This window comes from Prionailurus bengalensis, chromosome B3 (genome assembly GCF_016509475.1).
Source record: "Prionailurus bengalensis isolate Pbe53 chromosome B3, Fcat_Pben_1.1_paternal_pri, whole genome shotgun sequence".
NCBI lineage: Eukaryota > Metazoa > Chordata > Mammalia > Carnivora > Felidae > Prionailurus > Prionailurus bengalensis.
In genome coordinates, this window is record NC_057355.1 from 33,404,822 (window position 1) to 33,431,092 (window position 26,271).

At 43.5% G+C, this 26,271-nt stretch overlaps 1 protein-coding gene across 2 annotated transcripts in view; it reads left to right on the forward strand.

Annotated features, from left to right (window-relative positions):
• Nucleotides 1-20,916, forward strand: part of ADPGK (ADP dependent glucokinase) — a 28,549-nt gene extending 7,633 nt beyond the window's left edge. The window contains exons 3-7 of one of the 2 annotated variants that reach the window (XM_043555069.1): nt 728-790; nt 11,252-11,372; nt 15,743-15,939; nt 16,546-16,644; nt 19,345-20,916. In XM_043555069.1, coding sequence (XP_043411004.1) covers nt 728-790; nt 11,252-11,372; nt 15,743-15,939; nt 16,546-16,644; nt 19,345-19,896 — 1,032 coding nt within the window. In that variant the 3' untranslated portion in view covers nt 19,897-20,916. Of the gene's footprint in view, nt 1-727; nt 791-11,251; nt 11,373-15,742; nt 15,940-16,545; nt 16,645-19,341 lie in introns of both variants that reach the window. The other variant, XM_043555068.1, reaches the window with a different exon arrangement.
• The last annotated feature ends 5,355 nt before the right edge of the window (nt 20,917-26,271 follow it).

The following is a 26,271-nucleotide window of genomic DNA, read 5'->3' on the forward strand; positions in this document are numbered from 1 at the left end:
GGCATCTACTCATTGGATGACAGTAGCACTCCCTTCCCTCCCTGGGTGTGACAGTTAAAAATGTCTCCAGACATGGTCAGTTTCCAGGGTTAGGGAGAGGAGAGAAGCAGACTGGTTAAGAATTGCTGGTTTAGATTAGTGGTTCTCAGACATGAAACACAGAATCACTCGGAGGGGGTATTGAAACAGTTTCCTGGGCTCCACTCCCAGAGTTTCTGATTCAGTAGATGTATGGGACTCAAGAATTTACTTCCCTTCTGGGAAGTTTCCTGGTTACATGATGCTGTTGTTTTGAAGACATTGTTTTGAGAATCCCCAGTCTACGGGGTAGAACCTGTCAGAGATGGAGAGAGCTTAGAGGGCCCACATGGTCCAGATACTTTCTTGAGGTTCGCATGGAGTAAGAGGCAGTGGTGGGCCCAGAGACCTCAGACTATCACCCCAGCATACCAAAGGCCAGATTTGATCTGCAGTTACGACAGTTATATTGATTTTCATGGTTGGCATATTTGGGTGGTTTTTTTTTTTTCACCTTTGCTTGTAACTCATTGTTAACCTATGAGGTTAATGATCTTATGAACCTCATCTGTGTGGCATTGTTATAAGGTAGCCTCAAAATGTTTTGGGAAAAAAAATGGACTATAAATTCAATAAATTAAAAAATTATTAAGCTTGGGTAAGATAGTTGTGCTAAAATATTGTCTGATAACTTTGAACTATCTTACAGCACTATGTAGGAGGAAATGCAGCTTTAATTGGACAGAAATTTGCAGCCAACTCAGATTTAAAGGTAGGTCAAATTCCCAGTTTAAAACTTCTATCTTTCACTAGTGTTTTCAATAAATTTAGGGGTAGGAATGAATATTCAATTTATGGGCCACCTAGTATGTGCCAGACCCTAGGTGTCTTGTTAGGAGGCAATATAGTAATGCTAGTGTAATAGCTAATGTTTTTTCAGTGCTTACTGAGTGCCTGACAGAGCTTTACATAGGTTAGTTCAGTCCTGGCAACAGCTGAGACCAGTTGGTACTCTTGTTGGTACTTTAATTGTCTTGCTTTCCACATAAAGCTTGAGGCATAGAGAAGACACAGCTAATCAGAAATGGAACTATTCTAACCTAGGACCCTACAGCCCACATTCTTAAATACTATATCATGTGATGGTTAAGAGCCTGTGGGCTCTGGAATCAGGACCTACGACTGGGGAATACTCAGTGATGAGAGAAAATGTAGATGACTATATTGATAAGCCTGGATCCAGAGTGTTGGGAAATGAAGTCCTCAGGTGAAGGTCAGTAAGGAGGTGTCTTCAAGTCTTAAAACATTTGGTTTAAATAGAATTCAAAATTACTGCTCTGTTCGAAATAACGTGAGTCAGTGAGTTCTCTGTTATGAGTGGAATAGGTCTGGTGGGAGGGGGAGGCCAGCAAGGTTATCGCTGTTGTCCTACTGTAAAATGATTAAGGTTTGGATTAGAGCAGCCAGAAGGGGAGAAACGACATATCTAAAGCTTACTGAAATGGAATCACTTCTATGTGAGGACACAGAAGATAGACTTAACAATGATGATTCTGGAGTAAACAAACTTGAGAAGTGCAAAATAGATATGGCTACTGATGATGGGGGGTGGGGGTTGGGGGGGACTGTAAACAGTCCTCAAGTTTGGGAGAACCAGCCTGAAAATAGAAATATGGGTCAGGGGCACAGAATCAAGACCCCAGGGATATATTCAGAAATACAGATAATCAGCTATTCGAGGGGAAAAAATTCATCTGGAGCCACACTGTACACCAAGAGATGGATGTGCAAAGATGTGGAGAGCATGTTAAAGTGTGAACATTGGCATTTAAAAATTTTTTTTAACGTTTATTCATTTTTTGATAGAGATAAAGCCTGAGTGGGGGAGGGGCAGAGAGAGAAGGGGACACAGAATCCGAAGCAAGCTCCAGGCTCTGAACTGACAGCACAGAGCCTGACACGGGGCTCGAACTCACGGACCGTGAGATCATGACCCAAGCTGAAGTCGGACGCTTAACCGACTGAGCTACTCAGGTGCCCCGAACACTGGCATTTTAAAAAGAATTAAAGTTCTCATGAAATATGAGGGTGAAAATACAGATTTTTTGCAGCTACTTGTCTTTGTGGGTGGTAATTAACTCTCAAATAGAGATGACAAATTCCAAAGCTGACTTACAGAAACATCACCAGTTAATAGATAGAAGAAAAGATCAGTTATAAGCTCATTAGGGCCCAGGCTCTTCCCATCGGAATCTTGGTTCCTAAAAGGCCACCCTCCTAACCCTGAGATGTCATTCTGGCCTCTGGGAGGACAACACCCTAGAAGTCCTGGGTGAATACAAGATTGGCCTTTCAACATTGACCTCTTCAGAGAAGAGCATTTACTGTTGGTTTCTGGAAAACCTGGGCCTGAGCCCAGTCCAGCTGGAAGGCATCCTGGTAAAATAAGCCTGGCCTTAGTAGGAGATTGAGGCCAGAAAAGAGACATGTACATAATCATCACAACAATCTGAAGAAATAAAGTACTATTACCCTTTTACACATGACAAAAGAGGTCCAGAGGGGTTAAGCAGTGTGCCCCAGGACACCTAGCCAGTAAATGATTGAGCCAGGATTCACATTCGAGCTCTGCCATGACCTCACCGCTCACACTGCACTCTCAGATTTACTTTAAACTGCTGAAATGCTTCTCAGCATGGGCAGAGTGATCCTCTGAGAACAACCAGAGATTAAGTGCTAGGTATTTTCCAAAGGTAACAATAATAGCTAACACTTACATAGTTCTTACTAAATGCCATTCACTGTTGTGCTTTGGATATATATTAACTCATTTAATCTCATAACTCCCTATAAGGGAAGTCTTACTATTATCTTCATTTTGTGTATAGGAAAAATGAGGCATGGAGAAATTACAGCTGTTCAGGGTCACACACCTGGTAAGGGACAGAGCTGGGATTTGAACCCAAGTAGTATAGCTCCAGAGTCCACATTCTTTAATCACCATGCTATATTGTGTTTCAGAAGTAGACCCTGGTGAATTTAGCAAAGGCATATTTAGTGGAATGGTGGAATAGAAACCAGACTGCAAGGAGAAAGAGTGCGTTTAGTAAGTGTATTTATGTTATTTAGCCAAGAATTAGGAATAGATGTTGGATTTTTTCAAATGCTGCTTCTGCATTTATTGAGATGATTGTATGGTTTTCTTTTTCTAGTTTGGTATGTGGTAATTACACTGGTGTTCAAATGTTAAACTGACCTTGTGTCCTTAGGATAAACTGCACCTGGTTCTGATGTATTTTCCTTTTTATATATTGCTAGATTCAGTTTACTAAAATTTTGCCTAAAAATTTTACATCAATTTTCATGAGGGATATTGGTCTGTATTTTTCTTGTGTATCTGCCTGGTTTTGGTATTTGGGTAGTACTGAATGAGATGGGAGATACTTCAATATTTTTTAAAAAGACTTTAAATAGATTTGGTATGATAACCTTCCTTAAGTGTTTGTAGAATTCACCAGTGAAACTCTCTGAGCCTGGAGTTTTTGATGTGGAAAGGTTTTTCACAACACATTTGATTTCTTTAATAGATACAGAGAAATTCAGAATTTGTATTTCTGGTATTGTCTTTGATAGTTTTATCTTTGAAGGAATTTATGTCATCTAAATTGTTGAATTTATTGGCATAAGATTATCTCTTATCCTTTTAAGGTCTGTAGAATCTGTAGTGATCTTATCTCTCTCATTCTCCATATTGGTAATTTATGTTGTCTTTTTTGGGGAGAAGTTCATCTTTTTTTTTTTTTTAATTTATTTATATATTTTGAAAGAGAGAGGGAGATAGAGCACGTGCACGAGTGGGGGAGAGGCAGAGAGAGGGAGAGAGAATCCGAAGCAGGCTCCATGGCCAACACAGCCTGACACGGGGCTCAATTCCACGACTGTGAGATGATGACATGAGCTGAAATCAAGTCACTTGCTTAACAGACTGAGCCACCCAGGCATCCCATCTCAGTTTGGTTTTTTTTTGTGTTTTCTTTTTTTTTTTTTAATTAAAGTATAGTTGACAGAAAATAATACTGCAGCAAACATTGAATTAGTGTTTTCATTTTCTTTGGGTCAGTACCCAGAAGTAGAATTACTGGATCATGTGGTATTTCTATTTTTAATTTTTTAAGGAGTCTCTGTACTGTTTTCCACAGTAGCTGCACCTGCCTGTTTACATTCCTATCAGTGGTGCCCAAGTTCCTTTATCTCCATATCCTCGTCAGTACTTTTTATTTCTTATCTTTTTGATCCTGGCCATTCTGAGATGCATGAGATCATCTCATGTGATTTTGATTTATGTTGCATTTCCCTGATGTTTAGTGATGTAGAGCACCTTTTCATGTGTCTGTTCCAGTCCTCTGCCCTTTATTTATTTATTTATTTATTTATTTATTTATTTATTTTTAACGTTTATTTATTTTTGAGACAGAGAGAGACAGAACATGAACGGGGGAGGGTCAAAGAGAGGGAGACACAGAATCCGAAACAGGCTCCAGGCTCTGAGCCGTCAGCCCAGAGCCTGACGCGGGGCTCGAACTCCGGGACCGCGAGATCGTGACCTGGCTGAAGTCGGACGCTTAACCGACTGCGCCACCCAGGCACCCCACTGCCCATTTTTTAAATCAGATTTTTTTTTTTTTTTTTGGTGTGAGTTGTAGGAGGTTTTTTTTTTTTTTTTTCATTTTTCTTTTTTTTTTTTTTTTTTTTTTTTTTTTAACATTTATTCATTTTTGAGAGAAAGAGCATGAGCAGGGAAGGGGCAGAGAGAGGGAGACACAGATTCCAAAGCAGGCTCCATGCTCTGAGCTGTCAGCACAGAGCCTGATGCGCGGCTTGAACTCACAAACTGAGATCATGATCTAAGCCGAAGTCAGAACGCTCAACTGAATGAGCCACCCAGGTGCCCCTGAGGTCTTTATATATTTTGTATATTAACCTTTTATCAGATAATCACTTGCAGATATCTTCTCCCATTCAGTAGGTTGCCTTTTCATTCTTTTGATTTCCTTTACTATGCAATTTTTTTTTATTTATTAGTTTTTTAAAAAAAAATGGTTTTGGTTTTGGTTTTTGTTTTTTTACATTTATTCATTTTTAAGAGACAGAGCTTGCACAGGTGGGGGAGGGGCAGAGAGAGAGGGAGACACAGAATCTGAAGCAGGCTCCAGGCTCTGAGCTGTCAGCACAGAGCCTGACACGGGGCTCGAACCCACAAACCAGGGGTTTGATAGTTGATCTTACTATTTTACTATTATTGTCTTTTGCATTTACACTAGCTTTATAAGTGGCTGGTCGACTACCTTTACTGTATGTTTGTTTTTACCAGTGAGGTTTTTTTCTTTCATAATTTTCTTCTAGTTACGGCCTTTTCTTTTCCACTTAAAGAAGTCCTTTAACGTTTCTTGGAAGGTCAGTTTAGTGGTAGTGAACTCCTTCTGTTTGGGAAACTATCTTCTTCAGTTCTGAATGATAATTCTCCTGAGTAGAATATCCTTGGTTGTAGGTTTTTTCCTTTTAGCTTTTCAAATATATCATGTCACTCCCTTTTGGCCTGCAGTTTCTGCTGAAAAAATCAGCTGATATTCTTATAGATGTTCCTTTGTGCTTATTGCTTTTCTCCTGCTGCTTCTAAGATTCTCTCTTTACCTTTAATTTTTGGCATTTTAATTATTATGCTTCTTGGTGTGGACCTCCTTGGCTTCTTCATCTTGTCTGAGGATGTCTGTGCCTTCTGGACCTGGATGTCTGTTTCCTCTCCCAGGTTGGGGAAGTTTTCAGCTGTTATTTCTTCAAATAGGTTTTCTGCCCCTTTGTCTCTTCTGAGATTGATCAGTTCTGTGACCTCCAAGCTGCTGTTGATTCCCTCTAGTGTATGTTTCATCACAGCTGTTGTTGAGTTCTGATTAGTTCTTTTTTCTATTTTCTGTTTCTTTGTTGAAATTTGCACTGAGTTCATCTCTTCTCTCAAGTTCAGTGAACATCTGTATGACCATTACATTGAACTCTTTTATCAGGTAGATTGCTTGTTTCTGTTTCACTTAGTTTTTTTCTGAGGTCTTGACTTCTTTCTTCAGAACATATTTCTCTGTCTCATTTTCTGTCTCTCTGTATTTGTTCCTATATATTAGGTAGTTCAGCCACATCTTATGCTCTTGAAGGTGGTGGTCTTATGTAGAAGGTATCCTTCGGGGCCCACAAGTACAGTCACCCCTGGTCAAGCAGAGGCACTCCGGAGCGTTGCCTTGTGGGCTGCACGCATCCACCCATTGTGTCTGGGATGCAATTGCTGTAGGCACCCTGGTGGGTGGGCTTTGCCTAGCTATTTCAGAGGCCTAGCCTATGAGGGGTACTGGTGGTTGGGGTGGCCTGCCCCTACCTGGGGCAGGAGTCGCTTTGGAGGGTTGCAGATCCCAGCTGAGGCTGCCTACCAGGTGTGGTGGGCAAGAGCCACTTAAGACAGGTGCCTGCCAGGGTGGGCAGGCTGGGCAGAAGAGGTCTGCAGGAGAATGTGGGAACAGGGTGAGCAGTTGTAGTAAAGTAGATAGATAGTGTTAGAACTTTTGCTCCTTAGCGTCAGGCCAGCTAGGCTGTCCTTAGTGTCAGGCCAGCTAGGCTGAAGGAGGGCAAAAAAATGGTACCTGCTAAGCTTCTGTTCCCAGAGAAAGTTCCTGCAGATCCCTGTCCTTCCAGCACATGTCCTAAAATTAGTAAGTGTCTTCCATGGCTCAGGTGCTTCTCAAACCGCTGCCTCTGCACTGGGTCTTGGAGTGATTGAGATTCTGTGCAGGCCCTTTAATAGTGAAGTCTATACTTCACTATACTATACTTTACTATACTTTACTATAACCTTCCTGTTCCCCCAGAGTTAAGCCCCTCTGATTTTCAAAGCCAGATACTACGGACGCTTCTCTTTCCCATGCAGATCCATAGGGCAAGGAGTGCCCAGTGTAGGGTTTGAACCCCTCACTCCTCAGGGAAGACCGCCACATCTGTGATATCCCTCCCACTTGCGGGTTAGCACATCGATGATTTGGTTCACGACCAGGCTGTGTCTCTTTCCCTTCTGCTCTTCTCAGTATGTCTTTTTCTTTATGTCTTTAATGTGGAAGAGTTGTTCCTGCTGCTCTTCAGGTCATTCTCAGGAAGAGTTGTTCTATATGCAGTTGCAGCCTCGGTGTATCTGTGGGAGGAGGTGAGCTCAGGATCTTTATACTTTGCAAGTTCCCCTCATGATCCTTTTTTTTTTTTTTTCCGTTGATCAGTTTGCTTAGAGGTTTATCAGTTTTATTGATCTTTTTAATCAATAATGAGCTTTAGGTTTTATCAGTTTTTCTCTATTATTTTTTTCTTATTTCATTAGTTTTTATGTTGTTTAATTTGCTCTTCTCTTTCTACTTTAAGGTGGAAGCCCAGGTCATTGATCTGAGACTTTTCCTGTTGTCTGATATAGGGATTTAGTGCTATAAATTTCCCCTTAAATACTTCTTTAACTGCATCCTCAGATGTCCATACAGTGTGTTTTTCTTTTCATTCAGTTCATAGTGCTTTCTAATACCCCTGTGATTTCTTGAGATGGGCTGTTTGATAGCCCATCCGTGAACTATTAAAAGTGTGTGATTTCATTTCTGAACATTTTGGGGTGTTTCCAGATATCTTTCTTTTATTGATTTCTATTTTCATTACATTCTGGTCAGAGAATGTGCTTCTCTGACACCTGTTAAATTTATTGAGACTTTTGCATGGCCTAGAAAATGGTCTATCTTGGTGAGGTCTCGTGTGCACTTAAAAGCATGTATATTCTTCTATTGTTGAATGGAATGTTCTATAAATGTCAGACCAAGTTGGTTGGGAATGTTGTTCAGGTCTTCTGTATTTTTATTGATTTTGTGTCTATTTGATTTATTAATTATTGTGGGGCAGGTATTGACATCTACATGTGTACTTGTAGACTTTTTTCCTTCGCAGTTCTATACCTTTTTGCTCTGTATTTTTAAGCTCTGTTGTTAAGTGTATAACTATTTATGATTGTTATATCCTCTTCATGAATTGACCCCCTTTATCATTGCCAAGCATAAGGAAAGTCATTTTATGTTCTTTGAAATATTCTTTGAAATCCATTTTGATTAAAATTTGCTATCATAGCTTTCTTTTGATTAGTGTTAGTGTGATATATCTTTTCCCATTTTTCTCTTTTTTCCCTATTGATGTCTTTATTTCAAATGTATTGCTTGGGCAGTGAGAGGATGGGCAAAATGGGTGAAGTGGAGTGGTAGGTGCAGGCCTCCAGTTATGGAATGAAAAAGTCATGGGGAGGGGCGCCTGGGTGGCACAGTCGGTTGAGCGTCCGACTTCAGCCAGGTCACGATCTCGCGGTCCGTGGGTTCGAGCCCCATGTCGGGCTCTGGGCTGATGGCTCAGAGCCTGGAGCCTGTTTCCGATTCTGTGTCTCCCTCTCTCTCTCTGCCCCTCCCCTGTTCATGCTCTGTCTCTCTCTGTCCCAAAAATAAATAAACGTTGAAAAAAAAATTAAAAAAAAAAGAAAAAGTCATGGGGATGAAAGGTATAGCATAGGGAATTTAGTTGATGGCATTGTTATAGCGTCGTCTGGATGAGGTATGGTAGCTAGCTACACTTGTGGTGAGCATAGCAAAACACATAGACTTGTTGAATCACTATATTGTACACTTGAAGCTAATGTAACATTGTATGTCAACCAAACTTCAATAAAAAATAATAGTAATAATGTAACCAGATAAAAACAACATAGTGGTAGTTGCAAAGTAAATAAAATGGTGACTTAGATTTCATAGTTTAGTTAATAAATAATATATTTCTTGTAGGCAACATATATTTGGGGCTTGCTTTTTAATTTTTTTTTTAATGTTTATTTACTTTTGAGAGACTGAGTGTGAGCAGGGGAGGGAGCAGAGAGAGAGGAAGACACAGAATCTGAAGTAGGCTCCAGGCTCTAAGCTATTAGCACAGAGCCCAACATAGGGCTTGAAACTATGGACCATGAGATCAAGACCTGAGCCAAAGTCGGCTACTTATTAACCAACTGAGCCACCCAGGCACCACATGGGGCTTGGTTTTTAATCCACTTTGACAGTCTCTCTTAATTGGACTGTTTAGGCCATTTGCATTTAATGTATTTCTTAATAGATTAGATAACTTTAAATCTGACATCTTGCTATTATTCTCTGTCCAAGCTCTTTATCTTCCCTTTTTCCTCTTTTTCTGCACTCTTTTGAATTATTTTCTAGCTTTCATATTATCTTCTTTGGCTTATTAGTTATAATTCCTTGTTATTATAGTGGTTGCCTTAAGATTTATAGTGTATGTTTTTAGCTGTCACAGTCTGTTGTCAGTGATATCATACTTCATGTATAATGTAAATACTTTATAGTAGATTAGGTGCTTCCATTTCTCCCTTCCGGTCTTTATAGTGCTATTGTCATATGGTTTACTTCTGTGTATATTGTAAACCTCATTCTGTGTTGTTAGTATTGCTCTTTAAGCAGTTGATTATCTTTTGAAGAGGTTTAAATAATAAGAAAAAGGTCTTATGTGCTTATCCAGAGTCACCATTTCTGGTGCTCTTCATTCCTTTGTTTAGGTCTTTATTTCCATCTGGTATCATTTTCCTTCTGCGTGAAGGATTTCCTTTAACATTTCTTGTAGTGCAGGTCTGCTGGTAATGAATTCTTTCAGATTGTGTATATCTGGAAAATCTTTTAAGGTTATTGATGGGGCATTTGTACGTTTTACTCTGTTTTGGGTTTATTTTTCTTTCCTGTTATGGCTCATTGTCCTTTGTTGCTAAATGTTTAAGTGTTTTTGAAAACCATTGGTTCCAAGTATTTTGTCTGTTTTTTGTGGTTGTTTTGGGCGGGAGGGTAAATTTGGCCCTTGTTGCCTCATCTTGGAGGCTGAAGCTCTGGCCAGGAATTAGAGAAAAGAAGTAAAGCGGTAGTTGTACCAACAAGCAGTTAATTAGCAAGTAAATGCCTTTTGAAGCTTCTGGGTGGAGCATATTAAATCTGAAGTGGTGTTGATCATCTCTGAGGACATTCCTTTACATCCCTGTGCAAGCCCTCGTTGTTTGGTGGTTTTGAGCCTGTTGGTCTGGCTGGGAGTAGGGTCCAGACCTGTCAGGGCAGGAGCAGCAGCTTATGGGAACTGAGGAAGAGCAGCAGATGTGAAATGACTTCTTGAAGGAATAGCCAGGGAGAGGCCCAGGTTAGAGTTGAAGAAAAGGTTTGGGGAATGTTGCAGAGCACCTTCCCTCCAGCTTGCTGAATTGAGGTGCTCTTTAATTCCCATCTCTGGAAGGCTAGCCCGCTCACATAACAGCTGAGTGCAATAAAGAGCCCGATTGCACAAATTGGGTCCTGTGATTAGGGAGGCTCTTTTCTATATTGTGTAAAAGTCAAACAATTGCTTTTATCTGGCAGCTTTGAGCAGACAACATCCTGTATCAGTTTGCTGATACAGGACGTGAGTGAGTAAAGAAAGTGGAGGTGGGGTGGGTCTTAGGTTGTTTGGACAGCCATAGCAACAAAATGGCATTGGCTGGGCAGCTTAAACAACAGAAATTTATTTTGTCACAGTTCTGAGGCTGGAAAGTCCAAGATCAAGGTTCCAACAGGATCCAGTTTCTGAGGGCTGCTTTCTTGGCTTGTAGCCACCTTCTTGCTGTGTCCTCACATGGCCTTTCTTCAGTGGGTATGCTGGAAAGAGAGCTCTATCTCCCCCTTCCCATTCTTAGGAGGCCACCAATCTACTGGATTAGGACCCCACCCATATGACTTCATTTGACCTTACTTACCTCTTAAAAGCTCTGTCTCCAAATACTATCACATTGGCAGTTATGCTTCAACATAGGAATTTGGAGGAGGACACAAATATTCAGTCCCTAGCAGGGTGTAGGAGATTCAGCAGCTACATAGGTACCTAACCTGTATTACTTGGGTCTTTTGTCAGCCCCTCATTTCTGGTGGCCATTCCTTCCAGAGGCCTAAGTCCTGGTAATAGCCCCTCCAGACCAAAAACTTTAGAATTTAGATTTGGATTCTAGTTTTTTATTGAAATGAATAGAAGTGGTCTGGATGTACCTTTTCTGTTACTGTATAGATTCCATGGGAACAGGGACAGGTCTTCTGATAGGTTTCCTATTTCTTGTCTCCAGGTTCTTCTTTGCGGTCCAGTTGGCCCAAAGCTACATGAACTTCTTGATGATAATGTATTTGTTCCACCAGAGTCATTGCAGGAAGTGGATGAGTTCCACCTTATTTTAGAGTATCAAGCAGGTAAGAGAAATGACTAAGTAATGGTGTGAGACTGGACAGGGAACCGTGTGTTGTCAGATTGGGGTGTGACTATGCTGGAAATTTATCTTTGTAAATTGGTGGGACCCTTTCTTGCTTTACCGAAAGTTTCCTGACCTCTTGCTTCTGCTGAGCTGATACTGGCCATTGTCTCAAGAATGATGGAGTATTCCAATATTGAAGAAAATTCTCAGATCTACAAACAACTGATCTAAACCCAAGAGAAATCAGGCTATAGGAAAGTAGGCATCTTGAGCGAAAATGTGTTAAACATAAATATACAAAGTTTTTCTTTATTCCTAAGGAAAGAGAAGGGCAGGTAACATCTGTTCAACACTGTGCTGGATTGTGCCCTAGGCTTTTCTGGCCAGCTGTTCCAAGCTGCTTAGGATTGATTGATTCCAAGCCTCTGGCAAACATCTTTTGAAGCATTTTATTTTCCCTTGGGTGTGTAAGTGGAAGTGTTTGTATTTCACAACACTTATATTATTTCCCATTATATAATATTCCAGTGTTTTATCAGTCCAAATCCAGCTCATCTGGTGTCATTCCCAGTAGATTTTGCGTATTACATAAACTACAGATCAGATTCTCAGAGAATCCTAAATACCTAAACATATTTTAACTGTATTTAATTCTGTGTATTTGCTGTTGGATCTTTTCTCTGCTCGGTATTCAGACTCTTGAATTTCTGATTCAACACATTATTAAGTTAAAGACTCAAGCATATAAACAGACTAATTGGTCCCTTAAAGCAGTACTTAATAAGCTTCAGTGAACTGCTTCCAAGTCAATTAAGAGAACCTCACCTTCTAGAGTAATTAACTTTAAGGTATGAAATAGAGTGTTTCTTAAAAATTGGTTTTTTCTCCATGTATGAAAAAAGGAATTGTTTCTGGTTCTCTCTTGGGTGCTTATTGGGAGCAGGAAGCTTCCTAACTTTAGGAAGGGTAAGATCTGAATATTATGGACAAGGTGTTGCAGTGGGCAGTTCACATTTAATCATATACAAGTTTTGAGTTTCTCAGAAACTCAGAATGATCATTCTTACTGCCTGAAGATTGTGGTAAAGATTAAGAGGTTACTGTGTACTGTGAGCTCCTTCAGTGGAAGGCACGAACAGGACTGTTGACTTGGAAGGGTCTAGAAGAGCTAACAATGCCTTTGAGGTGCTGCTGCTGCTGCCAGTTCCGGGGTCCTGTCACTTGCACCCTGCTGGCGCTCACATGGTGAACTGGGGACCTTTCTAGTTCCTGGTTTCTGTCATGTTCCCTGTTGACCGCAGGGTGGGGAGACTGCTCTCTTCAGTATGATTTTGCTATTGGATTTGACAACTCTGCCTCGTGTGGAGGTAAGAAGATGGCACAGCTTGTCTTGAAAGGAGACTATCTCCACCCTTGGGTTTATGAACCCCACACTTCAGTTTTTCTTTTCTGGGTCTTATTTTCTTAGAACAAAGCAGGGCTTCCCATTGAACTTCACATGAAGTTACAGTCTACTGGCCCTGGAGGGAACCTAGTCTGGTGGCAGAAGCCCTCGGGTCACTTCTCTTACAGAAGTCCGTCCCCAGCTTCTCTCAAATTTCGATGAATAAATTCCCAGAGAGGATTTGTCACCTTTCATTTCCTCCTCCTCCTCCTTTGCCAGACTTGCCCAGAGAAGCTTGTTTCCAGGCTTTGGCCCGGGACCCACTGAGTCACTGCACAGGTTTTGCTGACCTCGTGGCCGAAGGGCAGGATGGTAAATTGAGTGAAGGGCTCCCTTAGAGAAACACGTTCGGAGCTCTGTGAGAACAGGGGGGCATGGAGGTTCCTGGCTCACCCTGTCTGCGTTCCAGTCGTTCTGTCGCTCTCGGGCCACTCCATCAGTCCTGTGTCCTGTGGGAACAGCCAGGGAGCAGCTCTCCACTTCCCTCCTTGTCTTTGCCTTGCAGAGGCCTGTGTGTTTGCCTCTCTCCCTTTTTCCCTGGGGAAATTACTTTGAATGCTAAGTTGCTTTTTCTCTGGGGGTAAGTTAGCCAGTGCCTCTCAGAAGCCTCGCTCCTTAAGGGTCAGTTCCAGGTCTTGCCCTCTGCAGGACGCTGGCGTGGATTTCTCCCCTTGTGCAGAGTCTTGTCAGTTGGGGGATGGTGGTTGGGATTTGGAGTCATATCCATATTTTTTGTTGTCATGGGCATTGAAGTCCTCAGTCTTTCCTCTCATTCGCTTGTTCCTTTGCTCTTTCATTTGTTCACAAGCTGCATGTGGGGCAGTGTGAGGCTGGAGGGGCTGGTGACAGACATGGGCCCTGTGCTCAGCTCACAGCTCATGACAGCGCATGGGCTCCTGAGCAGATGATTACAAAATCATGTGCCACATCCTGAAGCAGTTACAGCGGTGGCCCAGGGGCTGAATCGGCCGAGTCTACTGGGATCGGCAGAGTTAGGACAGACTTTGCAGGGGAGGCCGTGCTTGCTCTGGGTCTTTGAAGATGAGGTAGAATGAGAGTGTTGCACTCAGCTGTGTGGACCATTATTGGGTATGTTCTTTGGACAACTAGTAAGCTGGGGGCCAGGAATTGAAAGCATGTGGCATTTTAACGGACATAACCGTTGTGTTGGGGTTTAGTAAATAGGAAATGTCTTTTTCTGCTTTTGTAGATTTTTATACACCTAGAATATGTTTTTCAGAGAAATGGATTCAGTAAAGCTGAACTCAAAGCAAAGGAAGGATGGGCTCTCCCCACCTTGGCACCCGCCCCAGAGTCAGCCCTGCACACTCATGCACACTCCCCATGGAGAGGCAAGGCTGCTGTCTGGGGAGGCCTGTTGTAGAAAGGAGGAAGCAGTTTGCTGACTGGAGTCCGTTAATCAGCCTGCAGTAGGAGGAAACCCTCTGCTGGGTCTGCCTGCCTTGGGGAAGAACTTTCTAAAGGAACATCCAGGAAATATGTTAGAACCAGTATGAAACCAGGCTTCAGCGTATGGACTCTAATTTTGTAAATGGGATGAATCCTTCATTTGGAGGAAAAGCTGTATAAGCCTAGGTAATAAATCCTTGCCCCTGGAGTCTCTAGAAGTACCTCCATGCTGGCAGGGGCTCATTTAGGAATTGCCCTAAGCAGTAGCAAGCCTAGTAGCAGCGGCCCTTGGCTTGACTGAGTTTCCAGATTTTCTATCAAGTCTTGGGAGAAGAAAGAGCACTGTGCTCCAGTTGTGAGGCTTCACAGGTGAGCCTGAGGAGGGCCCCTGTCGCCTGTCCTGCTTCAGGACTCCCAGCCATAGCGCACTCCTCAAATGCTTGGCAACTGTGGAGTCCTAATAGGTAGCTCTCCACTCACCTACACGTCAGGATCTCCAGCGGTGGGCCTCACCACCTGACATTTAAAACTCAGCTCCCCAGGAGATTCTGATGTGTGGCAGGTGCTGAGAGCCACTCCCATGGGTAGGCCCAGATCCTAAGCTCCTTCCCCCCACCAGAAGACCCAGCCAACTGTGGATCTGGCCTCCTTCTGCTGGCGTCAGTTCAGCAGATGCTGAGTGGCACTCTCCGCAGGGGCCTGTGACAAGTACTGCGAGAATCAGAGGCGTACAGTCTGGCATTCCATTTGGGGAGATGTGGCACAAATGTGTAAGAAGTTAAGGGATGGTATAAGTTTGAGTACTAGTTCAGAACAGTAGAAGTAGAAGAGATAGCTCAAAGCAAAATGCTATTCAAACCATGTGGAGGCAAATCTCTGTGGATACACCTCAGGCTGGAGCAGTCAGCAGCCACTTAGGAAGGAAGTAGCATTTAACCTTGGTCTGGTGCAGGCATTATTCCAAAGCAGCTCACTCACAGGAAGCTAGAGCAGCCAGATACTCTTGCCTTATGGATCAAGTGCGGGGAAACCGCCCGTGACAGCAGGGAGGAAAGGCTGCAGTCAGCCTGACTCTTGGAATTTCAGCCTCTGTAGGTCCTGGCTAACTGAAAGGTGGTCGGGGCACAGCTGCAAGTCGGCAAGTGCTTCAAGAAAGACAGCATGTCCCGTAGGCAGAGACACGGGTATCCTGTATGTGAGAGCTCAGCGGGCAGTGGAGCCTTCCCGGGACTAACTGCCAGCCCCTTGCCAAAGGCATAGAGCACCCAGGACGCGTGTGTTGTTTTCTGGGGTTGGGGTTGGGGTTTGGTTTGTTTGTTTCGTTACTGGCCACGGTCCTCCTGGATGCAGCGCCGTGCTTGGCTGGGCCCTTGTAGCTCGGCTGCACTCAGCCAGCAGCCAGCGGCCAGCATGCCCAGAGCCAGGGCTCCAGTGAGGCCCCTGCTAGCCCCCCACAGCTAGGAGACTTAAAGCCTCTTCCTTTTCTTCCCATTGTGTTGACTGGGCTTTTCTAGGGGAGGAGTGGGGCCGGTTAAAAGCTCCCCATGCCAACCGCTTCATCTTCTCCCACGACCTTTCCAACGGGGCCATGAATATGCTGGAGGTGTTTGTGTCTAGCCTGGAGGAGTTTCAGCCAGACCTGGTGGTCCTCTCTGGATTGCACATGATGGAGGGACAAAGCAAGGAGCTCCAGAGGAAGAGGCTCTTGGAGGTAATAGCACTGTCACAGAATCTCACGGATCTCAGCTGGCGTTTTTCCTCAGGTTCCTGCTTCTCTCCGCCTCTGCAGCTTGCGCTGCCTGGTCCTCGGTCCTGGCCTCCGCAGGACCCTTTGTGGCAGCCGGCTCTGAGGCCTGCCTCCTGGTGCTCTTTTCAGGCACACGGACGGCAGCTTGAGTAGGACAGGGCAGGACCTCTTGCCTGAGCCTCTGCACCCTGCGCTACGCTGGACGTGGCTGCCGCGGTGTTTGTGGTCTGTGTCCTGTGTCATGTGTGTCATCTGTTCACATCAGCTGTGCCGCGGCTCCTGCAGGCTCTGCAGCGGTTGGAGCCAGCCACTCCATGTAGGCCCCCAGGAATAGGCTGGCTCTGTGAGCAGACAGGGGCGGTTCTCAGTGCCCTGAGTCTGTGACCCCAGCGCCTCCCTGTTGGGAACAGTGTCCCCTGTCTGGAGGCTGTGGTGACTCCCGAGGCTTAGAGCTTTCATGATGAGGCAAAGAAGGCAGTGACCCGAGCCACTGCCTCTCGGCCTTGACCCTTTCTTCCCTCTTGCGTGACTTCTGTCTTTAATGGCACCGCTGCCCTCTTCTGTTCGCAGGTTGTGACCTCCATTTCTGACATCCCCACTGGTATTCCAGTTCACCTAGAGCTGGCCAGTATGACCAACAGGGAGCTCATGAGGAGCATTGTGCATCAGGTAACCACATGGGCAGCACATGAGGCCCTCTGGCGCCCTCACCCTCGTGGGCCTTGCTGAGAAGTGCCGTTGTCCAGTGGGGCCAGCTCTTTGGGCTCAGGGGCCGGCTTACTGAGGTGTGGATATTCTGTCATGCAGTCCTGGGGCCATGGAGATCCAGATAAGGAGTCATGGCCATTCTGGAACAGGATCTCTTACTAGGTTAGAAGTATGGCAGCGTAACTGATGGATTTTGTGGGTCCTGTTTCTCCCGGAGTGGAGAAGTTGAAAGTGAATGGTTTTTGCGGTAGAACTCCAAGGAGAAAACCACAGGTCCAGCTCAGCTGCTTTCAGTTGAAATTCCAGAAGCTCAGAGGAGAAGAATTTTAGGGGAGCTTCACTCCCTTACCACCAGGCACCAAGGTATTCAACTCCTGCCTCTGGACAACAGCAGTGCTTAGGTAGATCTGGGAGTGTGGTGCTTGAACACAGACTTCGGAAGCCGGGGTTGGGATGCCAGTTTGCCGCTCTCTAGCTTTATCAACTTAGGCAAGTTACTTAACCTTTCATTGTTTCAGTATTTAACCTATTTAATGGGTAATATATTCATGTGGTTCAAAACCCAAAAAATACTAAGATACAGTGAAGTCTCCCTGCCACTGTTAGTAACGTTCTTGGTTTTATCTGTATACTACCAGAGTCACTGTGTACAAGTATAAGCAAATGTGGGAATATATCCTTATTTTTTTGTCCTTTTTTTACCCCAAAAGATAGCACAGCACACTGAACACAGACCATTATGCATTTTGCTTTTTCTCACTGATGGGGCTTTGGAGACCTTTTCTCCACCATCCCCTGGGAAGCATCCTGTCTTTTCACAGCCAGGCAGTGAAAGGGAGCCCAGGTTGCTTAGCCTGCACCATCTTGGGCATCTTGGTTTCTGTCCTTTGCTGGCCCATCGGGAGGTGCAGGGGAGAAACTTGTACAGGATTTTCATTTCCCCGAGAGCAAGTAGGTACATATGTTGAATTCTCAGAAGAGCTGTTAGGTGGAGCAGAGAAGGTCTTTGTAAATTTAATGCTGCCAAGACACCCTTCATGAGAGCTGTGCCCATTTCCTGCTGCTAGAAATCTTTACAAGTGTTTATTCCCTCTTTTCCTTGCCACGAGAATGTGATTAGAAACTTGTATTCTTTACCAATCTGATAGGTGAAAAATACTTGAATATTTGTGTCTTCTTTTAATAGACTTTACTTTTTAGGGCAGTTTTAGTTCATAGCAACAGTGAGTAGCGTGTGGTGCATTCCCATATACCTGCCACACACAAGCCCACCACCTCCCCCGTCGGCACCTCGCTGCCCTGCAGTGTCACAGCTGTGAGTGCCTGACCCTACACTCAGGTCGCCACAGCCCACGGTTTACGTTGGGTTTCACACTTGCTATTTCTCAGTAGAGTTTTTAATTTGCATTTCTCTTTTGAGGTTATCTTTTCACTTAAAAAAAAGCCATTTTCATTTCATTTTCTGTGTGTCTGTTTAACCTTTCTGAGCCTCAGTTCCCTTATCTGTAAAACAGAGGCCATCCCTCCTTTGAGAGGGTTACAGTAAGAATGGAACGAAATAAAGCCATCCACTCAGGGCCCGGCACACAACATGCCATAAATGGAGGTGCTATTACATTGGCAAAGGTACAGACCATTGGTTTTTTGTTTCTTTTTGTTGTTTTGTGTTTTTCTTAATTTTTTTTTTTAATGTTTGAGAGAGAGACCGACAGTGTGAGCAGGGGAGGGGCAGAGAGAGAGGGAGACACAGAATCCGAAGCAGGCTCCAGGCTCTGAGCTGTCAGCACAGAGCCCTACATGGGGCCCGAACTCACAGACTGTGAGATCATGACCTGAGCTGAAGTCAGACGCTCAACCGACTGAGCCACCCAGGCGCCCCTAGACCATTGGTTTTTAAATAATAAATATATTCACATGCACCCACACATACCCCTCCCCCTCCCGCCCTCCCTCCAGGGGCTCCTTTCTCTTGCACAACCTTATGTGCAGTTCTCTGGCTCTAAGGAGAGAAGTGCTGAGTAAGAGATAGTGAGTTAGACACAGTGGTTCCCCTTGAGACAGAAGCAGGCTTAGTGGCTTCCATTCAGTACCCTTTTGCACACGGTTATTACTGAATACAGTCTTCCCTACCCCACACCTGCTTAAAAAGCTTAGCTCTAACCTGAAACGTTTCTCCTTGCTTCTTGGTGTTGTGTACACGGAACCATGTGACCCTGACTGTGTTGGTAGGGCCCTCATTTTACTGGTACAGCACCTGCTGGTGTTCAGGAACTGGGAACCCCGTCCCACCAGTAGGAAGAGGGTCTGCTGTGTATGCAAAGGCAAAAGCGAGGCCCATGGAAAGCAATACGAAATATGTGTTCCCTCTGTCCTTTGTCTTAGATGAATATAACAGAAGACTGAGTCTAAAACGGTGTGACTGCAACTTTCTGGTCAAATCCCAAGTGATAATGAGGGTGTAGTTAGAGGTGCAGTAGCCAGAGCAGCAACCTGTGGTCCGTCACTTCCCCAGCGTGTGCATCAGGGGTGGGGAGTCCTGTGGTAGGAAGAAAGATGCCATACTGCCTGCCTTCCCTGACTTCAGTCATTGGCTGTGTCCTGAGGCATCTTGGGAGTTGGATGTTCATCAGGAAGAAACCTCCGTTTTGTTTCTGTTAGCAGGTCTTCCCCGCGGTGACTTCCCTTGGGCTGAACGAACAGGAGCTGTTATTTCTCAGCCAGGCGGCATCTGGACCTCACTCGTCCCTCTCTTCCTGGAATGGTGTCCCTGATGTGGGTATGGTCAGCGACATCCTCTTTTGGATCTTGAAGGAACATGGGAGGAGTAAAAGCAGAGCCTCAGACCTCACCAGGATCCATTTCCACACGCTGGTCTACCACATCCTGGCAACCGTAGATGGACACTGGGCCAACCAGCTGGCAGCTGTGGCTGCGGGAGCTCGCGTAGCCGGGACACAGGCCTGCGCGACAGAGACCATAGATGCCAGCCGAGTGTCCCTGAGGGCACCCCGCGAGTTCATGACTTCCCACTCAGAGGCCGGCTCCAGGATCGTGATAGACCCCAGCAGGCCGGTCGCAGAGTGGCACAGGGAGGGGGTATCCTTCCACTTCACACCAGTACTGGTGTGTAAAGATCCCGTTCGAACCGTGGGCCTCGGAGATGCCATTTCTGCCGAAGGCCTCTTCTATTCAGAGGCCCGCCCTCACTATTAGGGAGGTGGCTACGGGTCACTTCCCTGAGGAGAGCTAGCCGATGTAAGAACTACAGGCAAAATAGGATGGAGGGTGTCAGAACAGTTTCTAGATCTAATTGAAAGATAGCCAAAGAGACAACAGATTAAACTGTATCAGATACATTCCAGCCTGTTGAAGATTTCACAAAAACATTTCAGGTTTTAATCAAAATTTAGCTGTCTACTAACGAGACTGGATTTTTGGTTTTTTATGTTGCGTGTTATGGGGGTAAAACTTGATTCCCATATTCCCATTTTACGCAGCCTTGCCAAGTATCTTAGGCCAGACTTTGCCCTGGAGAGCATGTCAGCTGGAGAAAGCACTTCCCCTGTTGCCCCCGAGGAAGCGCATTCTCGCTCACCCGAACTCCCGGCTCCAGTAAAGCCCAGCGTGAGGGTCCCATGTTTTCTGGGCTCCGCGCTCATGGGCAGGATCTTGATTTCCATTCAGTGTTACAATGAAAATATTTAATGAGCACACCTTCTGAGTCTTCTGCTCTCAACCTTAAGACAGAGCCACAAATGAGGACAAAACAGTCACTCCCGTGCATCACAGTCACAGCAGAGGCCGGGAGCCCTGTGCAGCCTTTGCGGGGGCCCGAGTTCGTCATTTGTTCAGAAGCCTGGCTGACCTGCAGAGCGGCCATGGGAGCTGCTGGGCCCTGTCTTCGTGCCCTGGCTCTGGAGGTTGTAGGCTGGCTGGTCAGAGGACCCCAGCCTGGGCCCGGTCCCCTCCCCCAGCTCTGGACACACTTTCCACAGTGGAGGACTGATCTTTGTTCGTTCGGATCCTTGAAGGAATTTGCTTTTACAACTGGAATATGCTTCTGTGTGTAACAGATCATGTTTGTTTTACATCGATGCACCAAATCCATTAAAAAGTTTTACCTCATAAGAGCCCCAAGATCATGAATAAATCTGTCATGTATTTATTTTTTTATAAGTCAAGGAGACTTCTGTGTGCTTTTAAATATATTAAAAATAATTTACATTTCAGGAATCCTAAGTCTGTGATTTTGTTTCTTTCCCCACCACTCTGGAGCCAGGTAAAGTATGAATCATTCTGACCTACTCTGCTCTTCAGGTGTTTGGTTATCTTGTCTTCCTTTCACTGGGCAGGCAGCCCCACACACTGAGCCTGAGCTATATATAGGTCTGTCCTCTGTTGGTTTAAGGCGACAGAAGACAGTAGTTTCAAGCAGCAAAGCCGCTGTGAAACAGTTTGAAAGTGTTTGGTGAGTCTTCTCAGTTCAAAGAACAGTATAAATATGGCAGCGGGTGGCAGGCCCACTTAGGTCAGGGGTGACCATTTCATACCTGGCTCATAGCAGCTTCTAGAACTGCAAAGCTACCTCAGATTCTTCATTTATGACCTCTCCTTTCCCGCTTTGGATAAGAAGGAAAGGCTTGATTACTCCTTCAAAGAAAATGTAAGCCTAGAGCTTGAAACTCAAAGCAAATAGCTTATTAAGGAAATCTCTGGCTGCTATTTCATCAGTCTCTGCTTCCAACTTAGGTTAAAAATAAACACCTACTTTCTAGCCTATTTGTATTAGAAAGGCTTAAGTGAGAAGAGATTTCTGTTTTCCCAAGAATTGGAATAACTCCTTGTTTATGTTATAAACCTAAAACTTGGAGAGCACTGAGATGTTTTCCATGTGACTTTTTCTTACCATCTGTCTCTATAGAAGTTGTGTCTACTGGCCCCTGCTCTTGGTCTATGCGAGTTCTCCAGTTTGCTCTGGTGTTGTCAATAAAGTGTAATCAGCGCGTACCTTAGAGCAATATTTTTCAAAAGATGGGTCTTGAAGTATTGATAGTCATGAAATCAATTTGGTGGTTAACACAAAAGGTATCAAGATGCATCCTACTCAGGGGCAAGTACTCTTTTTGTGAATCTTTACATGTGCCTGAATGCGTGTAGTTGGGAACGTACATGCGCCCCTCTGAACGTCCATCCTTTAGAGGACTCAGCTAATCTTTGGAAGGAAGACTGGACTCATGACCTAGGACAGGCTTTGTCGAAGTGAGCTGGCAGGGCAGGATACAAGCAGGCCTCAGGCCTCTCAACCCTTCGCTCCAAACTGTATTTTACAAAAGTTTCCACATATGACTTGATATGAAGAAGGGTGAAGATCCACTGGACTAGGAAAGGGTGCCTGGTGAGAAATGAGCCTTCCTAAAAATGTTCTAACACTCTTACGTTTGCTTGAAATTGATTTAAAGCCAGGGAATAGCGCCAGCACACAAAACACTACTGAGATCAGAATCTGGCCAAAAATTGGTAATCTCTACCTTGCAGATTGAGTTTGCATTTTATTGTCGAGTTTAGTGGGGAAAGGTGAGTCATCAGAAGAAATCCAAATTCTGTGCGGGGTGTTGAGATGACGTGTGTGACAGGGCATGTTACCTGCGCTGAGCCTTACTTTCCTCATCTGTAAAACGGGGTGTAGTCTGTATCCTTAGGGTTCTTGATTAAAGGAGAATGCTGTGCAAAATAGCATGGTACATGGTGCATATTTAAAAGTTTTAAGAATTGTCACTGTTACTAAACTGAACAGGTGATTTCCTGGGTCTCTTTAGAACTGTTTTTAAAACATTGAGAAGTTACCACAATGATTTAACATTTCACTTTGGAGTCTTGTCATAGGTAAAGATCTGCATACAGTGAAGCTACACAAATTTCAAGGGTACCATTGAGTAGGTTTGACAAATGTATGTGCCCATTTAACCCACATGCCTATCCAGGTACATAATGTTCCCATCACCCCAAAGTGGCTACACCATTTTACTCCCACTAATGATGTAGGACAGCTCTGGTGGCTTCTCAACGTCCCCAAGATTTGGAATTGTCAGTTTAATTGTAGCCATTTTGGAGGGTACAGAGTGGCATTTCATTGCAGTTTTATTTTGCATCTATAACATTCTTTGTGTTTATTGGCCATTCATGTATCTTTGTGACATGTGCAAATGTCTACTCCCTGCCCCCCACAATTGGGTTATTTTATATATGCTGTTGATTGGGTGGTTCGTTTTGAGTTGTAGGAGTTCTTTATCCTGGATATAAACTCTTTGTCAGATATATTTCGTGACTGTTTTCCCAGAATATACTCCCAGTCTGTAGTCTGATACTCATTTTCTTCATGGCTTGTTAGTCTGAAGCACTGGACTATTCCTGTCCTACCTGTAGTCTCATTATTTTCTTCTAGGAACTGTAAAATTTCAGGTTTTACATTTAGGTCCATCATCTATTTTGAGTTACTTTTGTGGATGGTAACAGATTAGGATCAGATCCACTTTTTTCTACACCGCTGTCTAGTCGTTCTGGCACTGTTGAAAAGACCTACTGATCTATTTGCACCCTCACCTCCCCATGCCAGCACCAGGTAATTGCTATTTTGGTCAAGTCTGGAAGTGAGGTAAGTCCTCCAACTTTGTTCAAGATTGCCTTGGATGTGCTGAGTCCTTTGTATTTCCCTCACATTGGAGAACCAGCTCTCAATTTCTACCCCAAAACCTGTTGGGCTTCTAGGAATCCACGAACCTATTTGGAAAGAATTTTGATCTCAACAAGAGTTAGTTTCCCAGTGTGTGAACATGGCCTATTTTGGTCTTTTTCACTACAGTGCTTTGTAGTTTTCAGGGTACAGGCCTTACATGTATTTTGTTAAATTCATCCCTAAGTATTTCATGTCAGTAGTATCTGACAGTATTGTAAATGGATTTTTTTTGAATTTCATTTTCAAACAGTTCCTTGGTGGAAAACAATTGATTTTTGTACACTGACCTTGCCAGATCCAGTTATCACTGGTGGCACCTTCATTTACTTGCTTTTAGGATTCCTTAGGTTTTTCTATGTAAATAACCATGCCCTTTTCTACCTATGCCTTTTTATTTCTTGCCTTTAGAACACTGACCAGAACCTCTAGTATAATGTTGAACAAAAGTCGTAAAAGCGGACATCCTTACCTTGGTCCTCTTCTTAGGGGCAAAGTATTCAATATTTTACTGTTAAATGTGATACTGCACCTTTTTCCACAGATGCCATTTGTCAAGTTGTTGATGCCACCTTCTATTCCTGATTTACTGGGGTTTTATGATGGCTTTTTAAAAGTTGCTTTTTCTGTATCTACCGAAATTGTGTGACTTTTCTATTTTGTTAACACATGAAACTACTTTTTCAAATATTAAACCAAGAGTTTTAACTTCCTGGGATAACCCCAACTCAGTCGTGATGTACGTAGTTACCTTTTTATATATTGCTGGATTTGATGCACTAGTACTGATTTGCTAATATATTAAGGACTTTTGTACCTATGTTCATGCAGAATGGCCTGCAGTTTCCTTATTCTGTAATGTCTTTGTCCAGTTTTGATATCAGGGTTATACTGGCCTCATAAACAAGTTGGGAAGTTTTTGCTCCTATTTTCTAAAAATTTTTGTCAAGTTGGATTTAATGCAATTTACCAGCTAAATCATCTGGGCCAAGAGTTTGCTTCAGGTAAGTTTTGATTTATAAATTCAGTTTCTTGAATAGGACTTTAAAAAAAATTTTTTTTAATGTTTATTTTTGAGACAGAGAGAGACAGAGCATGAACGGAGGAGGGGCAGAGAGAGGGAGACACAGAATCTGAAACAGGCTCCAGGCTCTAAGCTGTCAGCACAGAGCCCGATGTGAGGCTCGAACCCACGAACCGTGAGATCATGACCTGAGCCGAAGTTGGATGCTTAACCGACAGAGCCACCCAGGTGCCCCTTGAATAGGACTTCTAAGGTTTTACATTTCCTCATTTCAATTTCGGTAAGTTATTTTTCAGATTTTGTCTGTTGCATACAAGTTGTCTGTTTTGTTCTAAAATTGTTCCTATTCCTTGATCTTTCTCTCATCCATACTATCTGTAGTGCTGTTCCCTCTTATTGGTGATTTGTCTCTTTTCTTCCTTCATTAGTTTAGCTGTGGTTTTGTTGTTGTTGGTTTCTTATTTTTTGAGAGGGAGAGAGGGAGAGACAAAATCCGAAGCAGGCTCCACACTGTCATCGCAGAGCCTGACATGGGCTTGATCTCACAAACCATGAGATCATGAACTGAGCAGAGATCAAGTGTCTGTCACTTAACCGACTGAGCCACCCCAAGTGCCCCCTGTCATTTTTTTTCCCCACAAACTTTTGGCTTTTTAGATTTTTAATATTTGTCTACTCTTATTTCGGGTATATTTTGCTCTTTTCCTAGCTTAAGGTAGGAACCTCTACCACTGATTTTCTACCTTTCTCTTCCGATAGAAGCATTTACAACTATAAGATTCCCTGTAAGCACTGCTTTTAGCTGAATCCCACAAATTGTGATTTGTTTTCATTGTAAAAGTATTTTCTCTTTTGATTTCTTTCTTGGCTTGTGAGTTATTAGTGTGTTTAGCTTCAAAATATTTAGGGGTTTTCTAAACATCTTGTTAATTTCTAATAGAATTTCACTGTGGTCAACATATTGTGTAAATTTCAGTCTTTCGACTCTGAGACCTGTCATGTGGCCCAGCACATGCTCTGTCCTGCTGAATGCACTATGTGCAGGGTCTAGTGTTCTCTAAATGTCAGTTAGGTCAAGGTGGTTCATGTGTACTTTTACACTTCCTAATTGTAACAACTGCGGAAAGAGGGAGTGCCAGCATATCCAACTATGACTGGGGATTTAATTTAGTTTTTACTTCATGTATTTTGAAGCAATGCTGTTAAGTGCATATACTATATATGTTTCTTCTACTGAATTGAGCGGTTTTATGAAATGTCCCTCTTTATTTTTGGTAATGCTCCTGGTTTTGAAATCTCTTTATCTGGCATCAGTATAGCACTCTGGACTTAGGCCTGTAGCTTGAGATACGACGTTCTCCATCCTTTCGCTTTCAGTGGCAGATAGCTGGGTTTATCCTTTCTTTACTCTTCAATTGGAATTTTAGTCCAAGTACTTTTTTTAGTCTAATTACATTTTAATGTAATTGTGGACATGATTGGATTTACATTTAACATTTTGCTATTTATTTTTTTCTTCGTTCCCTTTTTTGTTCCTCTATTCTTCCTTTCCTGCCCGTTAGTGGTGAGGAGGGTGTTAATTGAATATTTTTTTAAATATTTTTTCTCTCACCTTTTTAGCTATAATTCTTTGCATCTTTTTAATGGTTGCTCTAGGCATCCTTAACGTTTCACAAACTATTAGGAATAACTTTGTACCACATCATGGAAGATATAAAAACCTTTTTCACTCATTGAGTTTCATGTACCCGCCCTTCCTTTAGTTACATTTATTTATGTTAAACCTCACAATATAATTTTTTGCTTAGAACAGTCACAGTATTTTTTTTTAATG